Source organism: Nylanderia fulva, unplaced genomic scaffold (genome assembly GCF_048542155.1).
Source record: "Nylanderia fulva isolate GAGA-0341 unplaced genomic scaffold, ASM4854215v1 Scaffold45, whole genome shotgun sequence".
NCBI lineage: Eukaryota > Metazoa > Arthropoda > Insecta > Hymenoptera > Formicidae > Nylanderia > Nylanderia fulva.
Genome location: NW_028190532.1, coordinates 367,703 through 391,958, shown reverse-complemented (window position 1 = coordinate 391,958; position 24,256 = coordinate 367,703). Strand labels below are relative to the sequence as shown.

At 33.9% G+C, this 24,256-nt stretch overlaps 4 protein-coding genes across 4 annotated transcripts in view; 2 read left to right on the top strand and 2 right to left on the bottom strand.

Moving 5' to 3' along the window:
- LOC114934106 (uncharacterized) overlaps window positions 1–1,990 on the top strand; it is a 215,194-nt gene extending 213,204 nt beyond the window's left edge. Inside the window, exon 5 of the mRNA XM_085486588.1 lies at window positions 317–1,990. Within this exon, the coding sequence (XP_085342714.1) occupies window positions 317–1,984 (1,668 nt within the window). The 3' untranslated portion in view covers window positions 1,985–1,990. The remainder of the gene's footprint in view (window positions 1–316) is intronic.
- A 103-nt stretch (window positions 1,991–2,093) lies between these two features.
- LOC146721579 (uncharacterized) lies at window positions 2,094–7,157 on the top strand. Its single transcript, XM_085486589.1, has one exon. It carries the CDS (start codon window positions 2,096–2,098, stop codon window positions 2,705–2,707), a length of 612 nt encoding a protein of 203 aa, XP_085342715.1. The 5' UTR covers window positions 2,094–2,095; the 3' UTR covers window positions 2,708–7,157.
- A 5,368-nt stretch (window positions 7,158–12,525) lies between these two features.
- Fis1 (Mitochondrial fission 1 protein) lies at window positions 12,526–16,376 on the bottom strand. The gene is made up of 4 exons (XM_029306734.2): window positions 16,111–16,376; window positions 15,380–15,586; window positions 15,198–15,303; window positions 12,526–13,964 (listed from the first exon to the last, which is right to left on the bottom strand). Exons 1-4 carry the CDS (start codon window positions 16,153–16,155, stop codon window positions 13,876–13,878), a joined length of 447 nt encoding a protein of 148 aa, XP_029162567.1. The 5' UTR covers window positions 16,156–16,376; the 3' UTR covers window positions 12,526–13,875.
- Window positions 16,377–19,608: 3,232 nt separating this feature from the next.
- Window positions 19,609–20,770, bottom strand: LOC114934098 (uncharacterized). Its single transcript, XM_029306741.2, has 4 exons — window positions 20,538–20,770; window positions 20,161–20,402; window positions 19,936–20,082; window positions 19,609–19,845 (listed from the first exon to the last, which is right to left on the bottom strand). The coding sequence occupies exons 1-4, from the start codon at window positions 20,625–20,627 to the stop codon at window positions 19,707–19,709; spliced, it is 618 nt and encodes a 205-aa protein (XP_029162574.2). The 5' UTR covers window positions 20,628–20,770; the 3' UTR covers window positions 19,609–19,706.
- Window positions 20,771–24,256: the final 3,486 nt, after the last annotated feature.

The following is a 24,256-nucleotide window of genomic DNA, read 5'->3' as shown; positions in this document are numbered from 1 at the left end:
TGCGCTTGTTCTTCCACGGCGATGAGCTCTCCCGCGTGGAAAATAATTCAACGACGCTCTCGTCGTAAAACCGGGCGTAAATTGGCCGCCGGTTTACATCAGGCGGTATCCATTTCCCGGAGCAAACTGTCGATAGCGCTCTCCTTTAAACGTAGAATCAAATATGTTTATATTCTCTGCTCTCCGATAGCGGTTTTCGCGAAAGTAAACCCGATCGATAAGCGCATAAAACGGAAATGCAAATTTTATTCGTCGAAAATTATTTTTAATAATAAAAATTTTTATTTATAATTTTTTTTTTATTTATCATTTGCAGATCTCGCGGCGCAGCTTCACCGTCACCGGTGTTCTCCACCTGCTCGTCCTGGTCGGCCTTTTCACTCTCAGCACGGCCGAGGCACGAACCTTCTGTCCCAATGGCTGTACTTGCGACGACGACACCCTGGTTGTCTCCTGCGTGGGTGCCAACCTGGACGTAATACCGATCGCGCTGAATCCCAGCATTCAACGGATAGTGCTCAAGGAAAACCGCATCAAGATCGTGGACGCGGCGGCCTTCCAATTCTACGGCGATTTGAAAAACGTGGATCTTTCCAGCAATCACTTGTTCACCATACCGAACGGCAGTTTCGACGCTCAACGACACTTGGTGGAGCTTCACTTGAAGCATAACAAGATCTCGGCACTCACTGAGAAAACATTCCAGGGCCTCAAGTCCCTTACGGTGTTGAATCTGCGAGACAACTATCTGGAGACGCTAAATAGCGGCCTGTTCTCTTACTTATCGAAGCTCGAGGAGCTCGACCTGGGTCAGAATCGCATATCGAAGGTCGAGCCAGGTGCGTTCCAAAAATTGGGCACTCTTCGGGTGCTGTATCTCGACGACAATCAGCTGCGAGCCATCCCCTCGCCAGCCTTGGCCCCAATGAAAGCCCTCGCCGAGCTTCACATCGGTTGGAACGCCTTCTCCTCGTTGCCGGACGACGCATTTAAGGGTCTCGAACAATTGGCGGTGCTGGATATCATGGGCGCCGGGTTGGATAATATTAGCGACGGGGCATTCCGCGGCCTGAACGCTCTTCGCAGCTTGAAACTAAGCGCCAACAAGCTGCGCGAAGTCCCGACGAAGCAACTGGCGGTGTTACCGCGCCTGGAAGAACTTACCCTGGGTCAGAACTTTTTCACGATTCTACGATCAGGCGCTTTCCAAAGTCTGTCGACGCTTAAGAAGCTCGACGTATCCGGCGCTAAATTGTTGACCACCGTTGAGAAAGGAGCTTTCTCGGACAATGCGAATTTAGAGACTCTCGTGTTGAACAATAATAAACGACTGGCTATTATGGAGGACGGTTCCCTGGCTGGTTTACCGAATCTGAGGCATCTGATGCTGCGCGACAATGCCTTTGTCACGTTCTCGGAATCGCTGGTCGCTTGGAACGAACTGCGTCGACTGGATCTTAGCGAGAATCCGTTAATCTGCGATTGCAGTCAGCTGTGGTTAGCCGAGGTACTTGTACCAAGGAATTCCAGTTCGGTGATATGCGCTGAGCCACCCGAATCCAAGAGTAAACCTATCAAAGGCATGACGCCTGATGAACTGGGCTGCGCCTTCTCGGATCCGCGCAAACAGGCCCTGTTGGCGACAGTAGGCGCCGCCGGATTGGCCCTTTTTACTGGTGTTGCTCTGATTCTGTATTATCGATGTCGTAGGCGCGTGCGAGACGCGCTTAAGGACTACAAGTGGAAGAACCGCGCGATATCGCGAAAGGAACACGAATACCAAAAGACCTTCTCCGATGATGAGTATATTGTTCGTTCAGCGCACGCCCACCATCATCATCATCACCATCAACCACCGCAGTCTCAGCCGGTGTCTACGCATCATCATCATCACCATCTTCAACAGCAGCTGCAGCAACAGCAACAGCAACCACATTCCCAGATGACAGCCGGTATCAAACCGATACCGGTGACGGAACTGTAGCTAGAACTTCGGGCGGCGAGCCCCGGGACCGGCGGGGTCTGGTTCCTGCCGCACGGCAGCACCACTCTCGCCGAGGGCTTCACCTACATCGACGGCGAGACGGCGCGTCAGATGCGCCGCCCGGGAACGCTGCCCGTCGCGAACAATGCTTCCGGTCACCGCGGAGGAGCAGGAGGAGGAAAAGGAGGTGGCGGAACGGGAGGAGGCGGTAGGGGTGTCGTGGATGACGGCACGGCGTCGCTGAGCGCCGCACCAATCGACGGGGTCACGTCCAGCGCAGCGAGATCCCATTACTCCAGTCATTCCCTGCGACGAACGCCGCATTCGCAGCCGCAACTCTCCGCTAGAGAACCGGACGACCGGATGCGAACCTTGGAGTCCGGACTCCAGAACGGGATGGTCGGTGGTCGCCATCAGTCGTCGTCGCCACCGCCGCTGCCATCCAGGCATCAGGCCAATTGCGGTCAATCCTCGTATCCTACTCTGCTAGTCAACGGACACGCCACTCATCACTATCATCATCACGCGAGGGAGCGCGAAAAAGACAGGTCATCCATTCGCGAGAGAAATCGCGAACGGGATAACGGTGCACCGCCACCACCGCCGCCGCCACCGCCACCGCCTGTAGCATCGCACCGATCCGACAAACACCGAGAGGCCCAATTGGAAATGGAGTTACGCGACAGCCTCGACATGGGAGTTATTGGAACCTACCGAGCGTAGACGAGCGCCGATGAGGAACGGGATGTGTGTCACGTTGCAGATTGAGGAAATGAGAAGACGCATCTGCAGTCCGGAAAATATATAATCGCACTTTCGTGTGAACTCTTCCGCGTTGTTTTACTTAGGACAGAAAAGTTCGCAATGAGAATAATTTAAAGACAATTTGACGAAGACAGTCTGAAGTTCCTGTCATCGCAAAGCGCAAAGAAAAGAGAATTAATGAAATGAAAAGAACTGAGGAAATATTGACGAAGAATATCAAGAAGCAAAAATGAGAGTAATCGTTATGTCGAGAGCACCGTTAAAACTCCTATTCGGAATATCTTATATTGATCATGATATCTATAGAGCCATTTGATCATTGATAATGCAATCAACCGATTAGCTTTTCTGGGACAAGATGGTATTCTAAAAATTGCGACTTCCTCAGCTCTCAATGATTTTTTAATAAATTTATTTTTCCGTGTGACTACTCAAAAGTTAATACTCTCTTTGCTACCGTCAGGCATCATCATCGTTTCATGAACCTCCAGAGAAGAATGGATTCAACAGACACGGAAATGACTTTGGCCAGGACTTTTCTCCAGGACTCTTATCACTGATGACCGCAAGATTGTCACAGCCTTGTCAAAGATGAATGATGCCAAACGGAAATCCCTCGCGGATGAAATAACCCATAGGGAGACGGGATCCCTAACGACGGAAACGACGGGCCATCGGTCACGTGGAGTCTGTTGTTCCATGTGATACACACTGTCTTATATATACGTGTAAAAATGCTGATATACACGATATGATCGTGTCGAGACCGCCGAGCTCGATCGAAACTGAAGTTCGATAGCGCATCGGTCTACGTCGAGTCACTCTTCGAGAGATCCGGAGAATCAATGTAACGAGTCGTTCGAATAACGCCGAAAAACTGAGAGCGATTCATTTAGAATCTGTCGATCTATCGTCATCCTATCGTTTTATTCGAGAAGGACGCGCGACGAAAACTCATGTCGCGAAACGTGTATCATAAGCGAGAAGATACTATACTATAAAAACGTAGAACTGCAGCTAAATAAATATACATATACAGATATATAAATAAAAAAAAATATATATATATATACATAAATTATATATATTCTAAACGGTCGAATTATTTTCTAAATAAAAACACCAATGTACAGAGGCAATGACAGAGACGGTATAGTTGAGCTAGTGTCACGCGTCCTCGACTATCGTAACTTTAATGAATTTAACTTTAGAGATCGAGAGTTTCTGGGTACCTGCCTACTAACAAGAAGAAGAGAGAATGAAAATCAGTAAGCCGGTACCCGCTTGCAATTCGATCCCTCGATCGTTGAGAGAGAAGAGATCGTGGGGTGGAGAAATTATCAAAATATTGATATCGCGCGCGAATTAATGGTATGTTTAAGATTGGCCGTTTCTCTTTCTGGTCCAGTACATGTAAGACTCGTTAAGGATTTAACCTTAAGAAGGTTTACGCTGTTGTTAGGGAACCGCGCAGGTTTCTAAACGCGAATATCGTCCGTTTTTTTTTGTTTTAGCAAATGAGTGTCTTTCGAGATCGAAATGTCAAATCCACGATAGAGATGTTAGAGAATTCTTCGGCAAAATTTCGGATTTAACACGGGTTTAATATATGTATGATTCACCGATTTATCGAATCCGAAATACGATCAAATATTAAAATTTATTTTATTAACATTATTAAAACGTTCGTTTTTTTTTTTTATATAAATAATTGAATAAAAGAGTCCATTATTTTTACAGTTTTTAATATTTTGATTTTATTCAGAAAAGATAGAGAGAGAAAGAGAGAACGTTTCGTGCGTCTGTCAACCTCGGAACATCATGTATTTCATATTCTAGAACGGAGTCGATCCATCTTGCCCTTGTCAGAGTTTTAATTCGTGCGAAGAAAGCAACATCTCGCCGCACTTTCGCCGATGCGGATGGCATGTCGAATTTCAACCGGTCTCCAATTCACGCCATCGGAATAGAGTTTTAATCGCTATTAAATGACGTTGGTACACGCCACGTGGGTAACTTTCGGGTCACTTTTACTCTCGATATTATACACGAGGCAATTCCTGCGGCGATGCGCGCCGCGCATCGGAAATCCCGCGGTCCTGATAAATCGCGGCTACATTAAAATGCACGGGGCGCGGCCGAGTTTAAGTTAGTTTCCCGAGAGACGTAATGGCTACGGGTAGAAAGAGCGAGAAAACTAAAAAAAAAGGAGAAGGGAAAAATAAAGAGAGAGAGTGAGAGGGAGTTGTGTGTGTAAAGAACGAGAGAGGGCGAGATACGGCGAAGATGTACTTTACGGAACGAGATTATTTTTCCGCCCGAGTGTACCCAGTGGAATTCCACGGTCACCCGGCCTGAGAAAGGTGACTGCACCTTGAATCGACTCCCGGCGGCGCGGTGCAGTCGCTTGCTCGCTAGCTCGCTGCTGGGCGTGGAAGAAAGTAGCGGAATTTCAGCTCCGGGTAGAATCTGCAGCAACGGGTTCGAAGATTAGGCTCGAAGCGTTAACTTCATCGGCACGACGAAAAATCGAACGGAAATTGAATACGCTTTAGTACTCGCAGCAATGTGTTGTTGATTTCAACTATCTATTTTTCGATCGATTTACTTCTCTCTTTCTTTCTCTATCGCAGTAGTAACATAATAAAATTACATAAAGATAAAGTCAAAGAAAATATATGTATATATAGAACAAACGTGATTTATAAAATTAAATATACGTTAAGATATCAATATTAAATATATTGAAAATATAGAGCAACGTGCGGTTAATGTTAAGAACTGAAGGAATAAATGTCGCCAAATAAAGTACGGTAGCGATGGTACACCAAGCATGATTTATCGGAGGAAAATTACGGATGCATCGAATGGCGAAGATACGGTGGGAGTGAAAGTTACTATCGATAATGGAGTAACTGTCGTACGGTATCGCCGAAGGAAGATATATTGCAGCTCTACTTTTAGGTATAACTGTGAGTAGAATTCTCTCTTCTCTCCCGTGGATGCGTTTTGCACATATCTCAAGGACACTCTCATCTTCGCTCTCATAAAATCCTTTCTATTCGGCATCGGAGACGCCAAATTATTATTTGACACGCGATGCGAATTTTTGTCCGGATATAAAAACGAGATTTATAACATTCGACGTTTCTTCAAAGTAAGATTAAAATATATTGTTATGTATCATAATTTAATAACGAATTAAATCGTGGAAGGGAATTGAGAGAGCTATTCTTGTGCCGAAACAAGATTTGGTTGTCAAGGATTGCGATTCGCAAAAAATTTTAAGCAATTGAAATTTGTCAGGTGAGTGAGTTTTATGTTAAGTTTTATCAACGATAATCGAGATATATCGTCGATGGTTTTTTTAAATAGTTCAATATTCTGTAAACATTCCGTGCTGCAACCCGCTTCGAGGAAAAAAATGTGTATGATACATTCTCAAAAAAAATACTGAAAAATATATCAATTATAAAATCCAGATATTTGCGAAATATAAATCGTTTTAAACGAGCGACTCTTACAATTAGAGATAAGTTGGAAACTCAAAATCAAACCGTATAATCTACCGTTTTTAGGAAATGAATAATGTCACCGGAAATCTGAGAAAGATTTACAACATTATTTCCGCTCAAATTATAACTGCCACGAAGAAGAACCAACATTTTTATTATCGTCATGAGACCGAAGAAGACATCGCAAATACGATGATTTATAATTTTATACCGGAACAATTTTTGCTATTAATTTTATAAATACATTTCGATATATCATATGTCGAAGACTACTTTTTAAATTCATGTGTTCGTAAACATTATGCTCAAATTGAATCTTACAGAACAAACAAAACACGGCATAAAGATGTGATCTCTTATTGATATATATGTAATTAAAAACTTTTGAGAGTATAATATTATTACATTTACGCGGGAAAATATTATTACAATTGTAAAGGACATCCACATGGACGTCATATTGCACTTGTATGGATGAAAGGTTGCACATACATTCATACATATGTATGCCATATTACACATTTGAGGATCAATATAATGCATATGTTCCGCGACGCAAACATTCGTGAATCGATTAAAAGCACGATAGCGGGCATTTTCGGGCACTCTAATGTTACGATATCGACAGAGAAAACTAGCATAGGGACATAGTATTTAATTTCGTAAGTTTGAAAGCTAATCCGAAATATCCTTGCGAAACTTTGTGAATTTTCGCGGGACGGCTTTATCCACGTCGCTCTCAAATAAAACGAGAGAGCAAAATCGAGAAGTTTTATCCGGCGATGTAACAATGTGTGCAATCTCGAACGGCGATGCAACAACAGCCTCCCGCGAGGCGAATAGTAATTCCACACCTCTCCTAATAATAAATATAGAAAATAATTATCACATCACTCATAATGATCTTTTTCATGCGCGTGCAATTTGTTTTTTGTATACGGTTTATAATGATTACAATTTGATATATGATTTGTATGTCGAAGCACGACGATGCTCTTAATTTACAATCAGTAACAAAGCATTTTGCGCGTACCTGAAATATGACACATTTATCTCGTGTTATTTTAATGAAAATTTCCCTCCTGCCATCAATCATTTTTTAAATTTTGTACAAAACGTAAAGATTAATTAGATGCGATACTAACATTCCATGTATGGCGAAAGTTAGTAGTGCAAAATATTTAAAATTTATTTTTTTTTCTGGAACAATTTTTATTATTAAAATGATGATAACAAAATTTGTATGTTTTATGTGTAAATTATTCGTTCTACTTCTGCCAAATCCGTATTGCGATATTATCGAAAAGTGTTAACAAGCTGCGAAATTGTGCGAATTCAAATTTGAAACCATTTTCTTGTATATATACGATCAATTTCAAGGTTTTGCTATGATTTGTGAGACATGATTCCGAAGCGAGTCATCGGATAAATCTTAAATAGCGTATTTGTAATTCAAATGCATTGTATAAATGTCAGAATTCAAGTATCATAGATAGAAGCGGAACGACGAAAAGTGTATATTTTACGATATGACCGTGATACACTAAAAATTCATCATATAACATTATCGTATCGCTAGTCAGTCGACGCGTTTCGAAAGAAGGAAACAGAAGAGAGGCATAAGAGCGTAGAAAGAAAGGAGCGTTTTAAATGATCGAGTTAAATTATAATCGAAATATTAAATTATTGTACAAAATTGAGCGCCGGTAGTTCGTAAGGCCTATTGTATCTTTTCCTTTTCGTATCGATCACGTATACGATACGTACACGTAAAGTGCCGCGGCACAATGAAATACACGAACGAGAATTGAGGAATGCATAATCTAACAATAAGTCAAAAAATCAAATTAAATCTCAGAATGACATTTATATTTCTCCCGAAATTATAAAAAAAAAAAAAAAAAAATAGAAATCGAAGTTGAATATAAATGAAAATGTAAATTTTAAAACCAATCGAAAATATGTCACACAAATGTTTTATCCTTTGGTACGTTATATGTTCATTTATTTCCTGTAAATATACATGTATATATATTTTTTATATGCATCTTATATATACTCGTGTATTTCACTGTAACTCAGGCCCTTAAATCGGCGGCGCGTCGAAAGGCGCCGCGCACCTCTCGTCTCATATCTGTCATAACACACTCTCATCCGAGTTCCTTCTGCCGTTCGAGAGATAAGCTCGAGTTCTGCCATTCGACCGCGGGCTCACGATGCCGTTATCGGACGACGACAGGGCGTCGATTGACAAATTCTGCGTACTTAGCTGCGCGGCAATGCAATCTCTCGCCGGAGGTGCCAGTGTGCAAACACGTGCTTATCACTATCTCTCGATAAACACTATCTCTCGATTTTAGTATCAATACGCGTTCTGTGCGCCATTGTGATCGCGATTCCCGGATATGTGCACGGATGATAACGGGAAACTTAGGCGCGAAGGCAGATGTAATGGTTCACCTCTGTGGTCATTTGCAACACATTTTCGGTCCAATGTTTATTTAGACAGAAATTAAAATTTTTGAAATAGAAGCAAATTTCAAATAAATTGCGCTGTGCGTGATTTTTTAAATTAAAAAAATGTTTTCCATAAGAATGTAGAGAAATTACAGAGCTAAATTAATATGTTGGCCTCTGCTAAGTGCTCGGTTTGTTAATTGGATTTGATCTAAAAGGAGTAATTAATTTCATCCGCAGAAAGGGTTCCACGGATGGGTGAACACAAATCTCCCTTCGCTAATAATACCCCATGTATCGAATTTAAACGACCTAATCTTAAATTGTGATATATACGTATAGTATTTGATTCTCGCACAGCTGCGTGAAACTGTAAATTTCACGGGATAAATTATTATATGCACATTCCACGGGAAATCGTACATATATCATTAAAGTGATATTTCGCGTTTCTCCAGGATGGCGGAACTTAAAGCTTCTTCTATCGACCGATATCTTTAGGCGATTGTAATTCTTCGATCTCGTCTCTGTGCACTTTAGATTTGAAAAACGATCAGCGAGAGAATGAGAGCGAGCGAGCGAGAAAGAGAGAGTGAGAGAAAGAGAATCGAGATCCAGTCCGAGTCGAGATTTGATTGGCAAACGAAAGCCGATGTATACAGATGACATATACACACACACACACACACACATTCTCAATTTTATTCACACAAATGCGCACGCACATACAACTACACACACTGTATATTCGTGTAAAGCATAGCGGAGCCTTATTGAGAAAGCAATATTCATCCTTAAACTGCTTAAAGTATTTTCAAGCTGCTAATCTATCGAATGATTAATTCCTACGCTAGGTGAAAGAAAAACGAAACGTCATCTCTCCTGCGAAAGGCGAATACTCGGGGAATACTCGATGATCGCGAAATTCGAGATTCGCGATCGGCGAGGATCCGAATCCATGCGAGAGAACTTGGAAGCTGAAAGACCCACGGATATAACGCGTCAGAATTCAGAGAATCATCAGCGAAAGCTCCTTCGAATATTCGATCATCTGTTATCGCTAGACAAGGGGTGTACATCGTGGTCTCTCTTTCTGGATTTCTCTGACATTTTTCGAAAATATTACCGCTCCATGAGTTTGCGGAAACGCAAACCGTCCTACTATCATCCGGAACAAATTACGGCAGAGAGATAAAAGAGCGCGCGTTTGCTCTCTCACTCCGGGACTGTAATACAGCGTAGAATTGGATTGGAAGGACAAGTTTAATTACCATGCGAAACTCCCGGCGTTTACGTAAACATCGCGAAATTTCGTTCGTATATACAAAAAGCGTTTCGCGAAACGAAAAAAGTTTGTGCGAACCGGCCGGCGCGCACAACATCCTGACGGCGAGGCTGAAATGCATTTTCACCGCGAAAAACGCGCCCGAGTAAAAACTAAATTAAACTCTTAAGTCGCGCGCGAGAGGAGTCGTTAAAATACGATATGTACATAACTGTAGTATCTATCGAAAAATTGTCAGAAAAAATCTAGGAGAGAGTCACTCGCTCCCTTCCAATCGTGAGGGAGGATGCATCTTTCGCGCGCGTAATAGAAATTTCGAATCGAAATTCAAAGTTTTTCGCGATCGGTCCGAATGCGCCTCGCTTTGAAAGTGATCCGCGGCGCGCAAAAAAAAAAAAAAAGAAAAAAAACGCGATCTCCCCCTCGTAGCGTTTATTAATCGATAGCCGCTCTGCGCGTCCGAGAGCGGCACTCCTGCCCGCAAACGTATACGCGGCGCGCGCTGTTTTTATTAAACGATTGCATCACGTTCCGGAGGGCGAGAAGGGGATGGTCAACAATCCGAGTCGGCAGAGAGTAGTTATCCACTTCGCGCATATATACATATATATATATATATAAAATATATATATATATATATCGATCACCATCAGTTGTTTCGCGGACCAACTGCGAAAATCGTCTCGATGTCGTTATATCCGTGGGCACAAAGTATAGTAGAGCCTCCACCCCGACTATCATCTCCCTTGTAAATACATTTCATATCCTCTTCTCCCCCTTCTCCTATCCCTTTCTTTCTCGGAAGAAAATAATCCGCATTTTTGCCGCGCGGTTAGCATCAAATACACCGATGTGCGATCCTCATCTCACATTTATCGATCCGTGAGAGAGACGGAAAAAAACGCGCGTTTCTTTATAGAAAATAAATAGAAAAAAGTTGTATTGAAATCATTTATATAAAATGAATAAAATTCTAAATAACTCGATATAATGAAAAAGAAAAATATATTGAGACGGTCGTAGGTATTTGACGTTAAACGCGACTACTCGAATCTCATCTCGTCGAAGCGCGACCCTCGTAATATGAACAAATCAAATTTCGTTCGTATAATTTTACTTAAATAAATAAATAAATAAATAAATTTTTTACACACTGCGCTAAGAAGAAATATAATTGAACGGCGCGGAAGAATGCGGGGCGACACACGTTACACAATCGCAATTCACATCGCCTATACTCGATATTTTCTCTTCACTTATCGAATACTTTTTATTATAAGATGTATCATAAAGAGGCGCGCAGATATTACTGATAAATCCCGCGGTCTTCTTTCCATCCGTTCGCCGACGGAGGTGCCGATCCGATCAATGATCGGCCAGTGTAAATATTATTATCGCGTATGGACGAACGTGAAAGAAGAAGGCGAGCGGGAAATGCGCTCATCATCGCCGTCGTGGTTTTTTTCTTTTGGCGTGAAAAAGACAAGCAAATGTACTGACTCGTCAAGCCGAGCGGGGAAAGGGCTGTTCTCTTTCGAGAGAAGTCCCTGGGCCATAACATAGGTCATTAATAATAATAATAATAATAATAATAATAGTAATAATAATATTAATAGGGATATTCCAGCGTTATTTTGTACATAAACAACTTTATCAACAGATATTAAGAAGTCATCAATAAATCTATATATAAAAAAAATTGAATTCAATCCTCTATTATATTTCATCCATCCTTTATTTAGTTGGATTATATATTTCATATCCAATAGATGTAGATTATTGATAAAAAAAAAAGAGACGTGCATCGATAATCAAAAATTTTGATATCGTATTTTTGTAATGAATTTTACATCACTTAAAATATTCCATGAGAATATTGATTTAGATAGGTAAGCCACGCATCATTTTTGATAAATCCTATTCGTTGATGAATGCGACTGAATATTTGCTGCAATCAATATTCGCATGTGTTTAGCGATGCATTTAACGCTAGATATGGCTGACTAATTCTGAGTTTCATTTATCTAATATGGAAATCACATTCTCTCAATGTAAACACGGGAAGAGACTCAGACAGTTACATTTGCGTAATGTGGTTCCATTTGCGTAATACGAAGATCACATTGGGTAGTAAACATACAATGCGAATCGGACAGTTGGATCAAATTACCGTTTAAAATATATTGGTAATGGACGATATTGTGTTCTGCTTTTTCTCGTCAAAACTAGACTTTTTTTTATCAACATTATATGCTATATTCAAAAATTTGCTATTAAATATGCTATAAAATTTGATATAAAATCTGTTCAAGTCATATTGCAACTTGCTGCAAATGAAACGATGTTAAAATTTTCGCACGAATAAATTTCCGTGCAATATTACAAATGAAAAGCGATGCCTCATATACAATATATTTTGCATAATTTCATTACGATAGGATTACGTCAGGTTTCGGCAGCTTCGAATAAAATTATGCATGCGCACTTTAATAATTGGCATGGAAAAAATATCCAATATATAGCTTCAAATATTGACTTTTATTAAATTGATTCAGCAACAACACAAATCCGCAAATACAATTGTTTCCCTAATTATATACAAAAGCTATATTTGTGTTAACGCTTTGTTAACATTTATATAATTAAATATACTTGTACATATTAATATAAACAATTTTAAATATTTAAAACTTAAAAAAAACCATATAATAAATATGAAATATACTCATCGATAAAAAATAAGTATCTAGAAAAAACATCTAATAACAAATTTTTTATAGAATTACACAGTAGATATGCAAATGATTTCAGTTCGAATAATCATGCATGCTAATATACAAATGGCCATCATGATTGCCGCTACAGCTACATCTTGATACGTAATTTCTTTGTTATTAAATGTATTTTTCGGGATGCTTAAATTTTTTATTGATGAATGTATATATAATGTTGCAGGATCTTTTTTAAATTAACTTTAGAAAAAGCTGCCTCTTTTTATAAAATGCCAATTTAAAGATTCTTTATAAAAAGATTAAGTTTACACAATTCCTACAACATTAATATATGTATATATACATACATATATCCCTATCTATATGTACATAAATTCAAAAGTCACTTAATATTCTTTTAATGACAAATTATTTTGTTAATTGATTTTTATTTACCAAAAATGTTGAGAAATCAATAATTTTCAAATTAAAAGTAATTGAAAAAGAAAAGCTGTTTACATATTAAATTTTCAGAAGTTATATGGATACCAAAAATTTCAATTAATTTTAGGTAGAATATTTTGATAAGATTTTAATTTCAAGTCTTTCAATTACATTTCAATTACAAATATATATAATGCAAAAAAGTAGAAAATAAATAATGATCTTTTTCAATATTTTCGCTAAGGAAAATTGACCAAAAACCAATCTGTCATTAAAAAGATATTCAATGGTTTCTCGACATTATATATACATGCACATAGGATATAAAATTAAAAAATTACATGCAATTTTGGAATGTAAATTACAAATAAAACTGATCTAAGTAGATATTTTTGACACATAAGACAAAAAAATTACATTTTGTGCTATTGCACAAGTATATTTACTTGAAATAATTAAACAATCATATACGCAGCTGTATACGACTTAAAATAACTTAATATTTTTTCTGTTTATCTTTTCTTATTCTACTTTTTAGTTAATAGAAAAATGATATTACAACTTGTACAATTTTTTGGATTTGGTCAAGGTACACTTGTTTTTTTATGTTCATGACTAAACATTGTCTCGCATAGCAATTATGAGACAATGTACCACTTTATGTAAATAAGCTACATCACAATTGTATTATAAATCAATTTTTTTCATAAATAATTATTTTTTGGCCATTGCAATGCCCAGGCCCAGAATGCTTGCAATACCAATAATAACACCTCCCGCAACAGCCATACCCACAAGGCCCTCTGTAAAAAAAAAGAAAACAAACGAGTCCTCAATGTTTAAAGTCGACCAGACTGGCAATAATTTATTATAAATAATTATTTGAAATACAACAACGTTTCGGCTGTCATTGCAGCCCTTTTCAAGTACATCAAATTTAAAACAGTAAATCAACTTCTATGCAAACTACCGACAATGTTAACGCTTGTTTTGATGAACAATGTTAACATCAAGTACATCAAATTTAAAACAGTAAATCAACTTCTATGCAAACTACCGACAATGTTAACGCTTGTTTTGATGAACAATGTTAACATTGTTCATCAAAACAAGCGTTAACATTGTCGGTAGTTTGCATAGAAGTTGATTTACTGTTTTAAATTTGATGTACTTGAAAAGGGCTGCAATGACAGCCGAAACGTTGTTGTATTTCAAATAATTATTTATAATAAATTATTGCCAGTCTGGTCGACTTTAAACATTGAGGAGTGGTTTTTTATTAATTATTACTGGCAACCTTAAGGATTATTATTTAAAACAAACGAGATTCAATGCCAATTTCAGTTACGGAAATGATTATTAAGCCATATTTATAATTCTAGCATGTTTCCGCGAATTTATTATTAATTGTAATTTTACCAAATTCAATAAATAACAAAAGAAGAATAATGATATGCATGGAACAACATAACGGTATTAAATAGTGGTCTTCTATATCACATCGATATACAAATTTTTATTAATTCTTATACAAGACATGTACAATTCTTATACAAGACAAAGAGATAAAATATTAAAAGGATAGATGCATTGCAAAAAATATGCAGCAACGACTATTAACAACAGTAACGAATCTGTGTCAAATTCTTTATGTATTTAAATTTTGAATTAAATTATCACACATGTGGAGGAACTAAGGAGTTGAACATTTACAAAATAAAAAAAATAAATATAAAATCTACAAAATCCTAAAATAGAGGTTACGTCATTGAAGTTAAAGTTAAGATATATGCAATATATTTTGTTATTCTTTGAAAATTAATGAAGTTAGCTCAAATTATGAAGGCATGAAATTACTAAATAGAATAAATGTAAAATTTATATAAAAAGAAGCCAGGAGAATAGAAAAATTATTAGAAACAACCAACAATAAAATGACTGCTCATGAAATTCACAGAAACTTTTCAGCGATATTGCTCCTACACAAAGCATGATTTTTGTTCTCTTAAGCCAATAATAAATTATAAAAGGAAAACCTTTTTCCATCTTCTTTTTTATCAATGTTTCCAGATGTTGTACTTGCACATTTGCAGGTTCAATCTGAAGGAATGCCCTGACGTACGACAGTGCTTTCGAGTACTCCTGGAAAGATATAATAAGCAAAGATTAAGAATATTACAGGTAAAAGGGAAACATATTTGCTCATAAGTATGCTTACCTTTATTCTGGCATTTCCAATGGCTAAGTAATATAAGCAATCACGTTTCTCTGTTTCATGATTGCTATAGAGGTCTTCTAATAACAGTATTCCTTTTCTGATATCAGCAGAATATTTGCTTCGTACAAGGCACCAGGCGTATTCAAATTGTGCTTTTTGTGTAACATCTGATGTATGCAATTGCTGATGATACACACTTTCAAATTTCTAAAATATAATATGACAATTCTGCGTGTTGCAAGATGATGCAATATTCATATATTTTCTAATATGTTTCAAGGTTCATAACATTCCTTAATTGATAAATTATTTCAATTTCGTTGCAAAATGTAAATTATGTACAATGTCAAATTAATTGCAATTTAAATATTATTTATAATATGCTATTATGAATATAATGTCACTATTATGCTTCTCGCTAGACATCTGTCTCACTGTGAAATATTTTCATAAAAATGTATAATGGCAATTCAAGGATTGTAAAAGTATACAAATTTTCTTCTACATAAAATGAATTAGTTTCTCAGATCTTGATAATATGAAGGAAAACGATACAAATATTGATAAATATGGGACAAGTAAATCTAGAAAAATCAGATACACTTAACCTAACTGTTATACTTTCTTATTCTTCTTCGATCAATTCAAGTTATCCAACAGGAAATGATATATCAAAATAAATATCACAGAAATGTCATGTTCAAGGAAATCATTGTTTAACATCTATTTACCTTTAAATCTTCAGATGAAACAACATCATTTAAAACATCTTCCATGTTTCCTGACGAATACACGTAAGTAGCACTTTACTATTGCATTGAGAGAAAATAGTAAAAAAAAGAACTGTAACTTCTATAAATATGTTATATAATCGAAAAGTAATTTTTGAAATGGTTATAGATACAATAGAAAACGCGACGAACAACGTATTTTTGACGTTGAGAACGAGAGACGATAAAAACTATCTGTATACCATGTTGTACAGATGGCGCTATTTGTAAATTTTACCACGTATAAAAAGAGCAAAATAATTAGCAGAAGTAAAATTAATATTTATTAATAATTAATAATATATATAATATAAAAAAAAAAATATGTAACATTTATTTATAAGTGCAGTATCTTGATTTTAAGGAGATAGAGTAGAGAGAAAAATTGGTAAATGTTTAATATAAAAGATAATATCTTCTTTAACAATTTTTTAAAAAATAATTATTTTATGTGAATTAATATCTAAAAAATGTAGAAAAATCCTTTACTGAATATTTATGATTATTAATTCATTCGATTACGCCTGTGATACATAAAATATTACATGAAAATAAATAAGCAACTTAAAATATCAGAGTAAAGAATTTTAAATTATAATATATATATATTTATTATATATATATATATATATATATATATATATATTTATTTATATATTAATTATTTTTATATTAATTTATTAATATATTTAACAGGAAATGCTTTGAGCTTTGCGATCACGCAAAATATTTAATGAAACTGTTGCACTATTGATGCAATATACTATATATATATATGTATATATTTGCGCATAATATGTATAAAACAGTCGCATTATATTTTCTTAACGTTTATTCCAATACTACACATATATTCATCCACAAATGATATTTTTGATGATTTATTTTCTCGATAATTTTATTAACACTCATTTTACTTGTAGAACTACGGTCGCGCGAAGTTTATTCGCTAGAACTGTCGTAATACGATCGTCCAATATTTTTCTCAACACTTTCGATATTACACATGTTTACTTGAAAACATTTATTTTCGGACATTAAATTCCTTGGCGAATTTATTAATATATTTGATGCAATGCATGAAATAATCTCGCACAGTTTATTTAACAGGAATATCATCCTGTCGCTTTTACGAATGTGATGAGATATGTATTTATGCATAATACAATTAATTTTTCTTTTTTCGTTATTCGCGATTTTACACGCTTTTTTGCAAACAATATAATTAATCTCAACAATCTCAATTTGTAACTCAGTGATAAGATATATTCCTATACAATTACGCAAAAATTTATTTAATGAAACTGTCGCTCCTTTGCACTATTTTGGTGCCATAATATAAAATATAAAATTGCTCGATTTTTTAAAATGTTTTTAATACATGATCATTATCTACAAATAATATTTTTAATATGATAATATAATATGAAGGATCCGTTTCGATTTTGCCGAAACTTTACAATATTGTGTGTATTTTTATTATTACCCAAAATTTAAGTAAAAATTGATGAGACTCACCGATACGATGCGTAGCAGCGTATATAGTTGTAAACTGTAAAATATAAATACAAAAAAGTTATAATAGTTTCAAATTTAAATAATTTATATTTCGAAAAATAAAATTATTATTTACATTAAATTTAATATTTTTTAATTTCAATGATAAATTATTAAATTAAGGCCATGTGTAACGAGCAATACGATATTATTTTATTATTGAGAAGAAAATTCTTAATTTAAAATAATAATTATACAAACGTTTCGAGCTCTACTTGCTCCTCTTCAGTGCGCAAAAAAATAGTGATAATAAATAACGATAATAAATAAATACATAAAAATCTAATAAAAAATCCGACAGTCAAGTACTAACAATAAGGCCAACAACAATTAGAAGCATTGTCATCTCAAGTTATTCGGAACAATTTTTAACAAATATCAAATAATTTGGAGAGGATGAACATAATCATTGCCAGATCGAGGGACTTTCGTCAAATAACGATAAGTGGTTCATTTGGAGTAATGTATAAGTGTCACTCCAAGTTTTTATTAATAATTCTAATATATTTTATGAATAACCGGACGAATCATTCTGCTTCTAATTGGGTTCTTACTTTGTTGAACTATTTCAATGGTCTCAATTCATTGTAAATATATTTTGCGTTTTAACTATGACTCAACTATATAACTTATATTGACTATGTATTGCGGATTTTTTATTAGATTTTTATGTATTTATTTATTATCGTTATTTATTATCACTATTTTTTTGCGCACTGAAGAGGAGCAAGTAGAGCTCGAAACGTTTGTATAATTATTATTTCAAATTAAGAATTTTCTTCTCAATAATAAAATAATATCGTATTGCTCGTTACACATGGCCTTAATTTAATAATTTATCATTGTTTTTATTGTCATACGAGCTTGAGCATTGGTATGTGATGTTTTGATTAGGTATTAAGTTTGCATTATTTTTTAATTTGTTTCTTTTTTTACGTTTTTTTCAAAATTTAAAAGCTTATTTTCAGTTCTTTAAGGATTAAAGCTAAATATTATAAGATGCAGAGTAAAAACAGAAATATTTGAAAATAAATAAAAGAATAACTATTTATCTATGAAAAAACATTGAAAAAGAACACTAAATGTCAGTCGGGGGCTCCCTGGAAGGGATCCCGGATCCAGGCTCAGCGGGCCCATGCGTAAAGTCTGCACTGATTACGCGCCAAAATTGTAAGAACACATTAATAAAAAACATTAATAAAAAAACATTAAAAAGATGTTTTTCTTGTTCAGAGTCTGACAAAGAAAACATTTAATTAAAAAGTTTTTCTTATGATATTTTAATGTTGTATTTTTGTCTTCAATGAAAACGTGCAATTTATATATAATATAAAAGTTTATGTTTATACAAATGCGCTTCATTGTTTTAACTACAAATACTCTAAATGTTTCAAATGCTACAAGTGCTTTATATTATTTTTCTTTAAAATTAACACATCTTGAATCATAGAGTGACTGTTTTGTCAAGTGAATTCCGTGCGGTTGTAGCTCCGAGTACAAGTCCAAGTATTATTCAAAATACGTAAGTATTTTAATAGTTATCAAAGAATTATATTATTGTGAATATATATCATTTGTAAAAAAAGCATAATATTGAGAATGCAATCCGTTCTTTTTTAAATATAAAAATTTTTTAGATAGATTTTGCATAGAGAAAATTATTACAAACAAAAATATAAAAATATAAAGTTTAATAATTTTATTATAACCTCGATATGAGTAATTTTCTTGGTATTTTTAACGCACGTTGTAGTTTTATCACTAATAACTTATTATAAAAGACTGTTAAATATATAATATATATATTGTTATTATTGTTAAATATTTTTATATAGTATATTGTTACATATAGAAAGGGGAACAAAAGATAGGAAAAGACTATTAAATATACATATTTGCACATTTACAAAGCTATTAATGTAAAATTTATTAGGAACGTAGCAATGATTTGGTACAATAACTGCATTGCAGGTACTAGCGAGTTCAATATAATATTCTTGTTAGATATTAGAAAATATTCGGTTTAGATGTTTAGCCAATGCATATACTGGTAAACCAACTATAGTATAATAATCACCATCTATTTTCTCGATTAAACAGCCTCCTATACCCTGAAGGCCATACCCTCCTGCTTTATCCCTGAAATAATATATTCTATTTAGATAAAGACAAGTTGCACAATATATATATATATATATATAAATGCAGTATAATAACTTCATAACTCACATGGGATCACCTGTTTTTATATACTCTCTTATTTGTCTCTCAGACACATCTCCAAAATTTACTTTTGCAGCTTCATAAAACTTGAGTTCAACTTTTGGTGTTTTCAAACACACGCCAGTGTAAACAATGTGTTGCTTATTCGCTAGGCTAAACAAAAACATTTAATTAATATATATATATATATATATATACTATTTAATGGTACAATCTGACACAAGTTATTACCTAGACAACATTTGAAAAGCTTCTGTTTCGCTCTGTGGTTTCCCATAAATAACATCACCCATCGTAACCATTGTATCTGCTCCTATTATCAATGAAAGAGGTACTGGATCTGCTTTTAAACGTTCGTATACCTCGAGCACTTTGTATTTGGCTATGTCTTGAACATATTCTCCATGATTCCCATATTTGGATCTATTAAGATTTTCATCGTACAAGGATGGTACTATTTCTGCAGTAATTCGCTAATAAATATATTGTTCACATTAATATCTTGCTTAAGTAATCTTTGCACAATAAGATAACTTTTGTTTTTTAGTTTTTATTTTAATTATTATTTATTTATGCAATTTTTATATAATAATTCAACAATTGTTCACCAAGTGTTTTATTATGTCATGTCGTCTTGGAGATCCACTAGCTAAAATTACTCTGCCATTTGCTAGCGCGTGAATAGTTGATTCTAACATTTTGTTCTCAATGTACGAACATTTAATAATTATTATTGACACTTGTTATCAATGAAACTTGCTTATTGATTGTAATGTGTTCCACGTGTAAAATACGTTTGCAAACAAACTATATGTCGCACCCGTCGATAAATGTAGATTAATCAGCTGTTTTACACGTCGATAAAATCAACTGTCACTATTGCCCCCGAGAACTTTGCAGACAAAGAAATAATTATTTCAATAGCATTTCTTTATAATTCATTAACAATCATGCTATATATATAATTTTAAGCCGAGTATTTTAGAATATTTTTCGTTTTTAATTCTAATCAATTTTGCGTTGAATCGCAAAATAGTTGAAATAGTTGATTCATTAGAATCGTGAGTTTAAATATATATAGTGAACTATAAAGATAAATATTTAAAAAATAAAATTTTATGATAAATTGATTAAAACTAAAATAGTTAAATATATAAAAATATAAACTATAATATATACATATGTAAGACATATATACTATAATATATACATATGTCTTACATATGTATATATGTCTTACATATGTATATATTATAGTTTATATTTTTATATATTTAAATATTTTAGTTTTAATCAATTTATCATAAAATTTTATTAAATAATACATATATACATATATATTATTTAATTTATATAATATATGTAATATGAATTTATATATACCATATAATAAAAATTATATATAATATTATATAATTTTTATATAGGTATAATAAATTTTATATATACATATTATTATATATATACATTTATTATATGTATTATATGTATATATTTTACACATATACCCTTGTGTGAAGTAAAACTACAAGAATACGAAAAAATTACTGGGATAACAATAATATATATTATTGAAAAACTATATTATTATATCAGTAATTTTTTCGTATTCTTGTAATTTTTTCGTATGGATATTTATTACTAATTACAAGAATCATCTTTTATTAATTTTTTTCTTCCATTAGACATTAAATTTTCTTCAATTAGTCCATTGAATATTACACCGGAAATGTGAGATTGTTGTGTCGATTAAATTCATAAAATTTTCGATACATAAATCGCGTATTAAAAATTTAATCTGCTCCATTAATATAGCGCATATTCAAAAATATATTAACGTTAGAAGGAGAACTGTTCTTCAGGCGCACAGGACTCTAATACATCGTAATCGGTAAATTACGTAAATGCCGCATGCCATGAACGAACCTAAAGGTCAGTCAGACCGAGGTCTTACATAATCACAAGGCGAAAGGTTGATCCATCTTTACCGCCGCTCAGTCTTCCAGCTGAACAAAGATTTAGCGGCATTTTTTGCGTGTCACTTGTGCGATAGTGTGCCCCACCTTAGTTAATCAGTACGTAATCTAAATTATTTATATAGAAAAAAGGAATTCTTCAAAAATCTTTGTAATTCTGAATTTGATTTCTATTTTATTACTTATTCTTTTGAAATAATTAAACAAACAACTTTATGAACATTTTCATATTTTAATAAATCTATTACGCAATCATTTGTAATAGCATACAGGTATATTATAGAATACAATAGAAAGTTTTTTCAAGGAGCACTTTTTCTATTCTATTTTTTTCAAATAATTAAATAATTATTATAATATAAGATTTATAAATATAACATTCTGTTTTTTTGTTAAGATAGACATACATTATAATGGCTTCAGCAATCAGATTTGTTTAATATATTTTATTATATTTCAAAATTTAGTTTGTATTAAATAAATATATGACAAATTGTATATTTGCAATTATTCGTTCGGTAGAAAATCAACAAACACGCACATTCGCCTCCGGTAAACAATTTACATAAACAATTAATCGCTTTAATTTAACGCAGATACAGGCAACTGCAGGGTCAAGTTTACTAATGAATACACGTGTAAGCATTTTGTCGATATTATTTATTAGATAATTATTACTTGAAGTTGAGTGAAAATGAAATATCGCTTTATTGCTTCAATCACGCATTTGTAGTTTGATCTATAATAATTGAGAATTGCGTTTATATAATGAGCTGAACATATCTAAAATCTCGAGAATAATAATTGAGACGCACGATGATTATCATATGATAATTTATAGGCATGAGCTTGTTGCTATAATTATTAATTTTTCATGTCGGCGTATTGTTGCATGTAAATTAAGTGTACCTATCATTGTGTATGTGTGTGTGTGTAAATATATGTGTGTTTGTGCGTGCGTACATGCGTGTGTGTATGTGTGATAGATACAAGGATAAGAATATTTAAAATTATAATCGCTAAACCGAAGGATAATTCAAACAGACACGGAACCATATGATGTTTGTCTTTCTCCGGTATTGAATATTTTTTATAAAAATTTTTTATGAAAAAATACACGTTAAATATGCATTATAAATTCTATCTTTTTATGTATTTTTATATTTATTTATCAGAATTCATATTATAAAATATAAAAATGCATTTATGTTGATAAAATACCTATATCTCAAAAATCAGATAAATAGAACAAAATTATTTTAAAAATATTTGTGTGTTTGAAAAATTATATTTAGTTACTTTAATAAAATTGTTCTACAATTTGCCTTTTTATATATACGAAGTGTTTTATTATGTTTTAAATAAACACTGTTAAATTAATTAAAGCTTGGTACAGAAAATTAAATCGATTATGGCAGATATATAATAAATGAGTGTGTGTGCCGCGAATCGAATTGCAGGTGTTAGAAAGGAGGAAAATAAAATACATAATTCGCTTTGCAAAGTGCACAGATATTTACGCCAGAGCTGCCGTAAGCAGGATATTACAAACCAGTTATTAAAAGCATTTTACATGCGGTCGTATCTTTTCTCGCTTTTCGATCAAGTCGTCTCGCACACATAAAATGTGGTTTTACTCGCTTGTTTATTATCTTAACAGATACTCATATTCCTCATGAAATCCATTTCGGTTCAACCCCTTCGCGGCAGGCAGGTGTACAGAATATCATCAATTACGTCACTAATGTGTAACTCGAGGGACAATTTAACAAATATCCAAGCGGTTGAATAAATTGAATAATCTGGGACGAGATGGTTTATGATAACACAGAAATGCGTGCGCAAACGTGTGCTTAAATATAAATCTTTCTTTAATATCATTAATATCATCAGATGATTGATTGGATTATATTTCACTCCACTCAATTCGCTTCTTATGTGCATAATTTTATTTTAATAATTTAAAATAGAGATAATAATAAATATTGATAATAAATATCATTATAAAATATCAATAATAAAATATCAACAATAAATGATAATAAAAATGAAAATTTTTATTAAATATCAAATATCAAGAGATGCTAAAAAAATATCTTCTTTCTTCTTGTGTAAAGTAATTCTATTTAATTAATATTTATTTTTTATGTTCTAAATATATGTTTAGAAATTGAGCATAACTATGAATATAACTATAATAATGATGTTATATAATACTACGTGAATTAGTATATAAATAACTGTGGGAAGATCCACACGCATGTTCGACATGTATGACTGCTTAAGCGGATAAAATTAACAGATTGGCTAATAGGTAAAATTACTGGCTCGGATTTCCAATTTTACGTGTG

What these genes read in the sequence shown, in the direction of transcription:
- LOC146721579 (XM_085486589.1), top strand. Translation starts at nt 2,096, where the DNA reads ATGCGCCGCCCGGGAACGCTGCCCGTCGCGAACAATGCTTCCGGTCAC.
- Fis1 (XM_029306734.2), bottom strand. Translation starts at nt 16,155, where the DNA reads ATGGAAGATGTTTTAAATGATGTTGTTTCATCTGAAGATTTAAAG. An exon ending in TTTCATCTGAAGATTTAAAG is followed by an intron (nt 15,587 to 16,110) that starts GTAAATAGATGT and finishes ATTATATTTTAG; the next exon opens with AAATTTGAAAGTGTGTATCA. An exon ending in TTGGAAATGCCAGAATAAAG is followed by an intron (nt 15,304 to 15,379) that starts GTAAGCATACTT and finishes ATATCTTTCCAG; the next exon opens with GAGTACTCGAAAGCACTGTC.
- LOC114934098 (XM_029306741.2), bottom strand. Translation starts at nt 20,627, where the DNA reads ATGTTAGAATCAACTATTCACGCGCTAGCAAATGGCAGAGTAATTTTA. An exon ending in ATGACATAATAAAACACTTG is followed by an intron (nt 20,403 to 20,537) that starts GTGAACAATTGT and finishes TATATTTATTAG; the next exon opens with CGAATTACTGCAGAAATAGT. An exon ending in GCTTTTCAAATGTTGTCTAG is followed by an intron (nt 20,083 to 20,160) that starts GTAATAACTTGT and finishes GTTTTTGTTTAG; the next exon opens with CCTAGCGAATAAGCAACACA.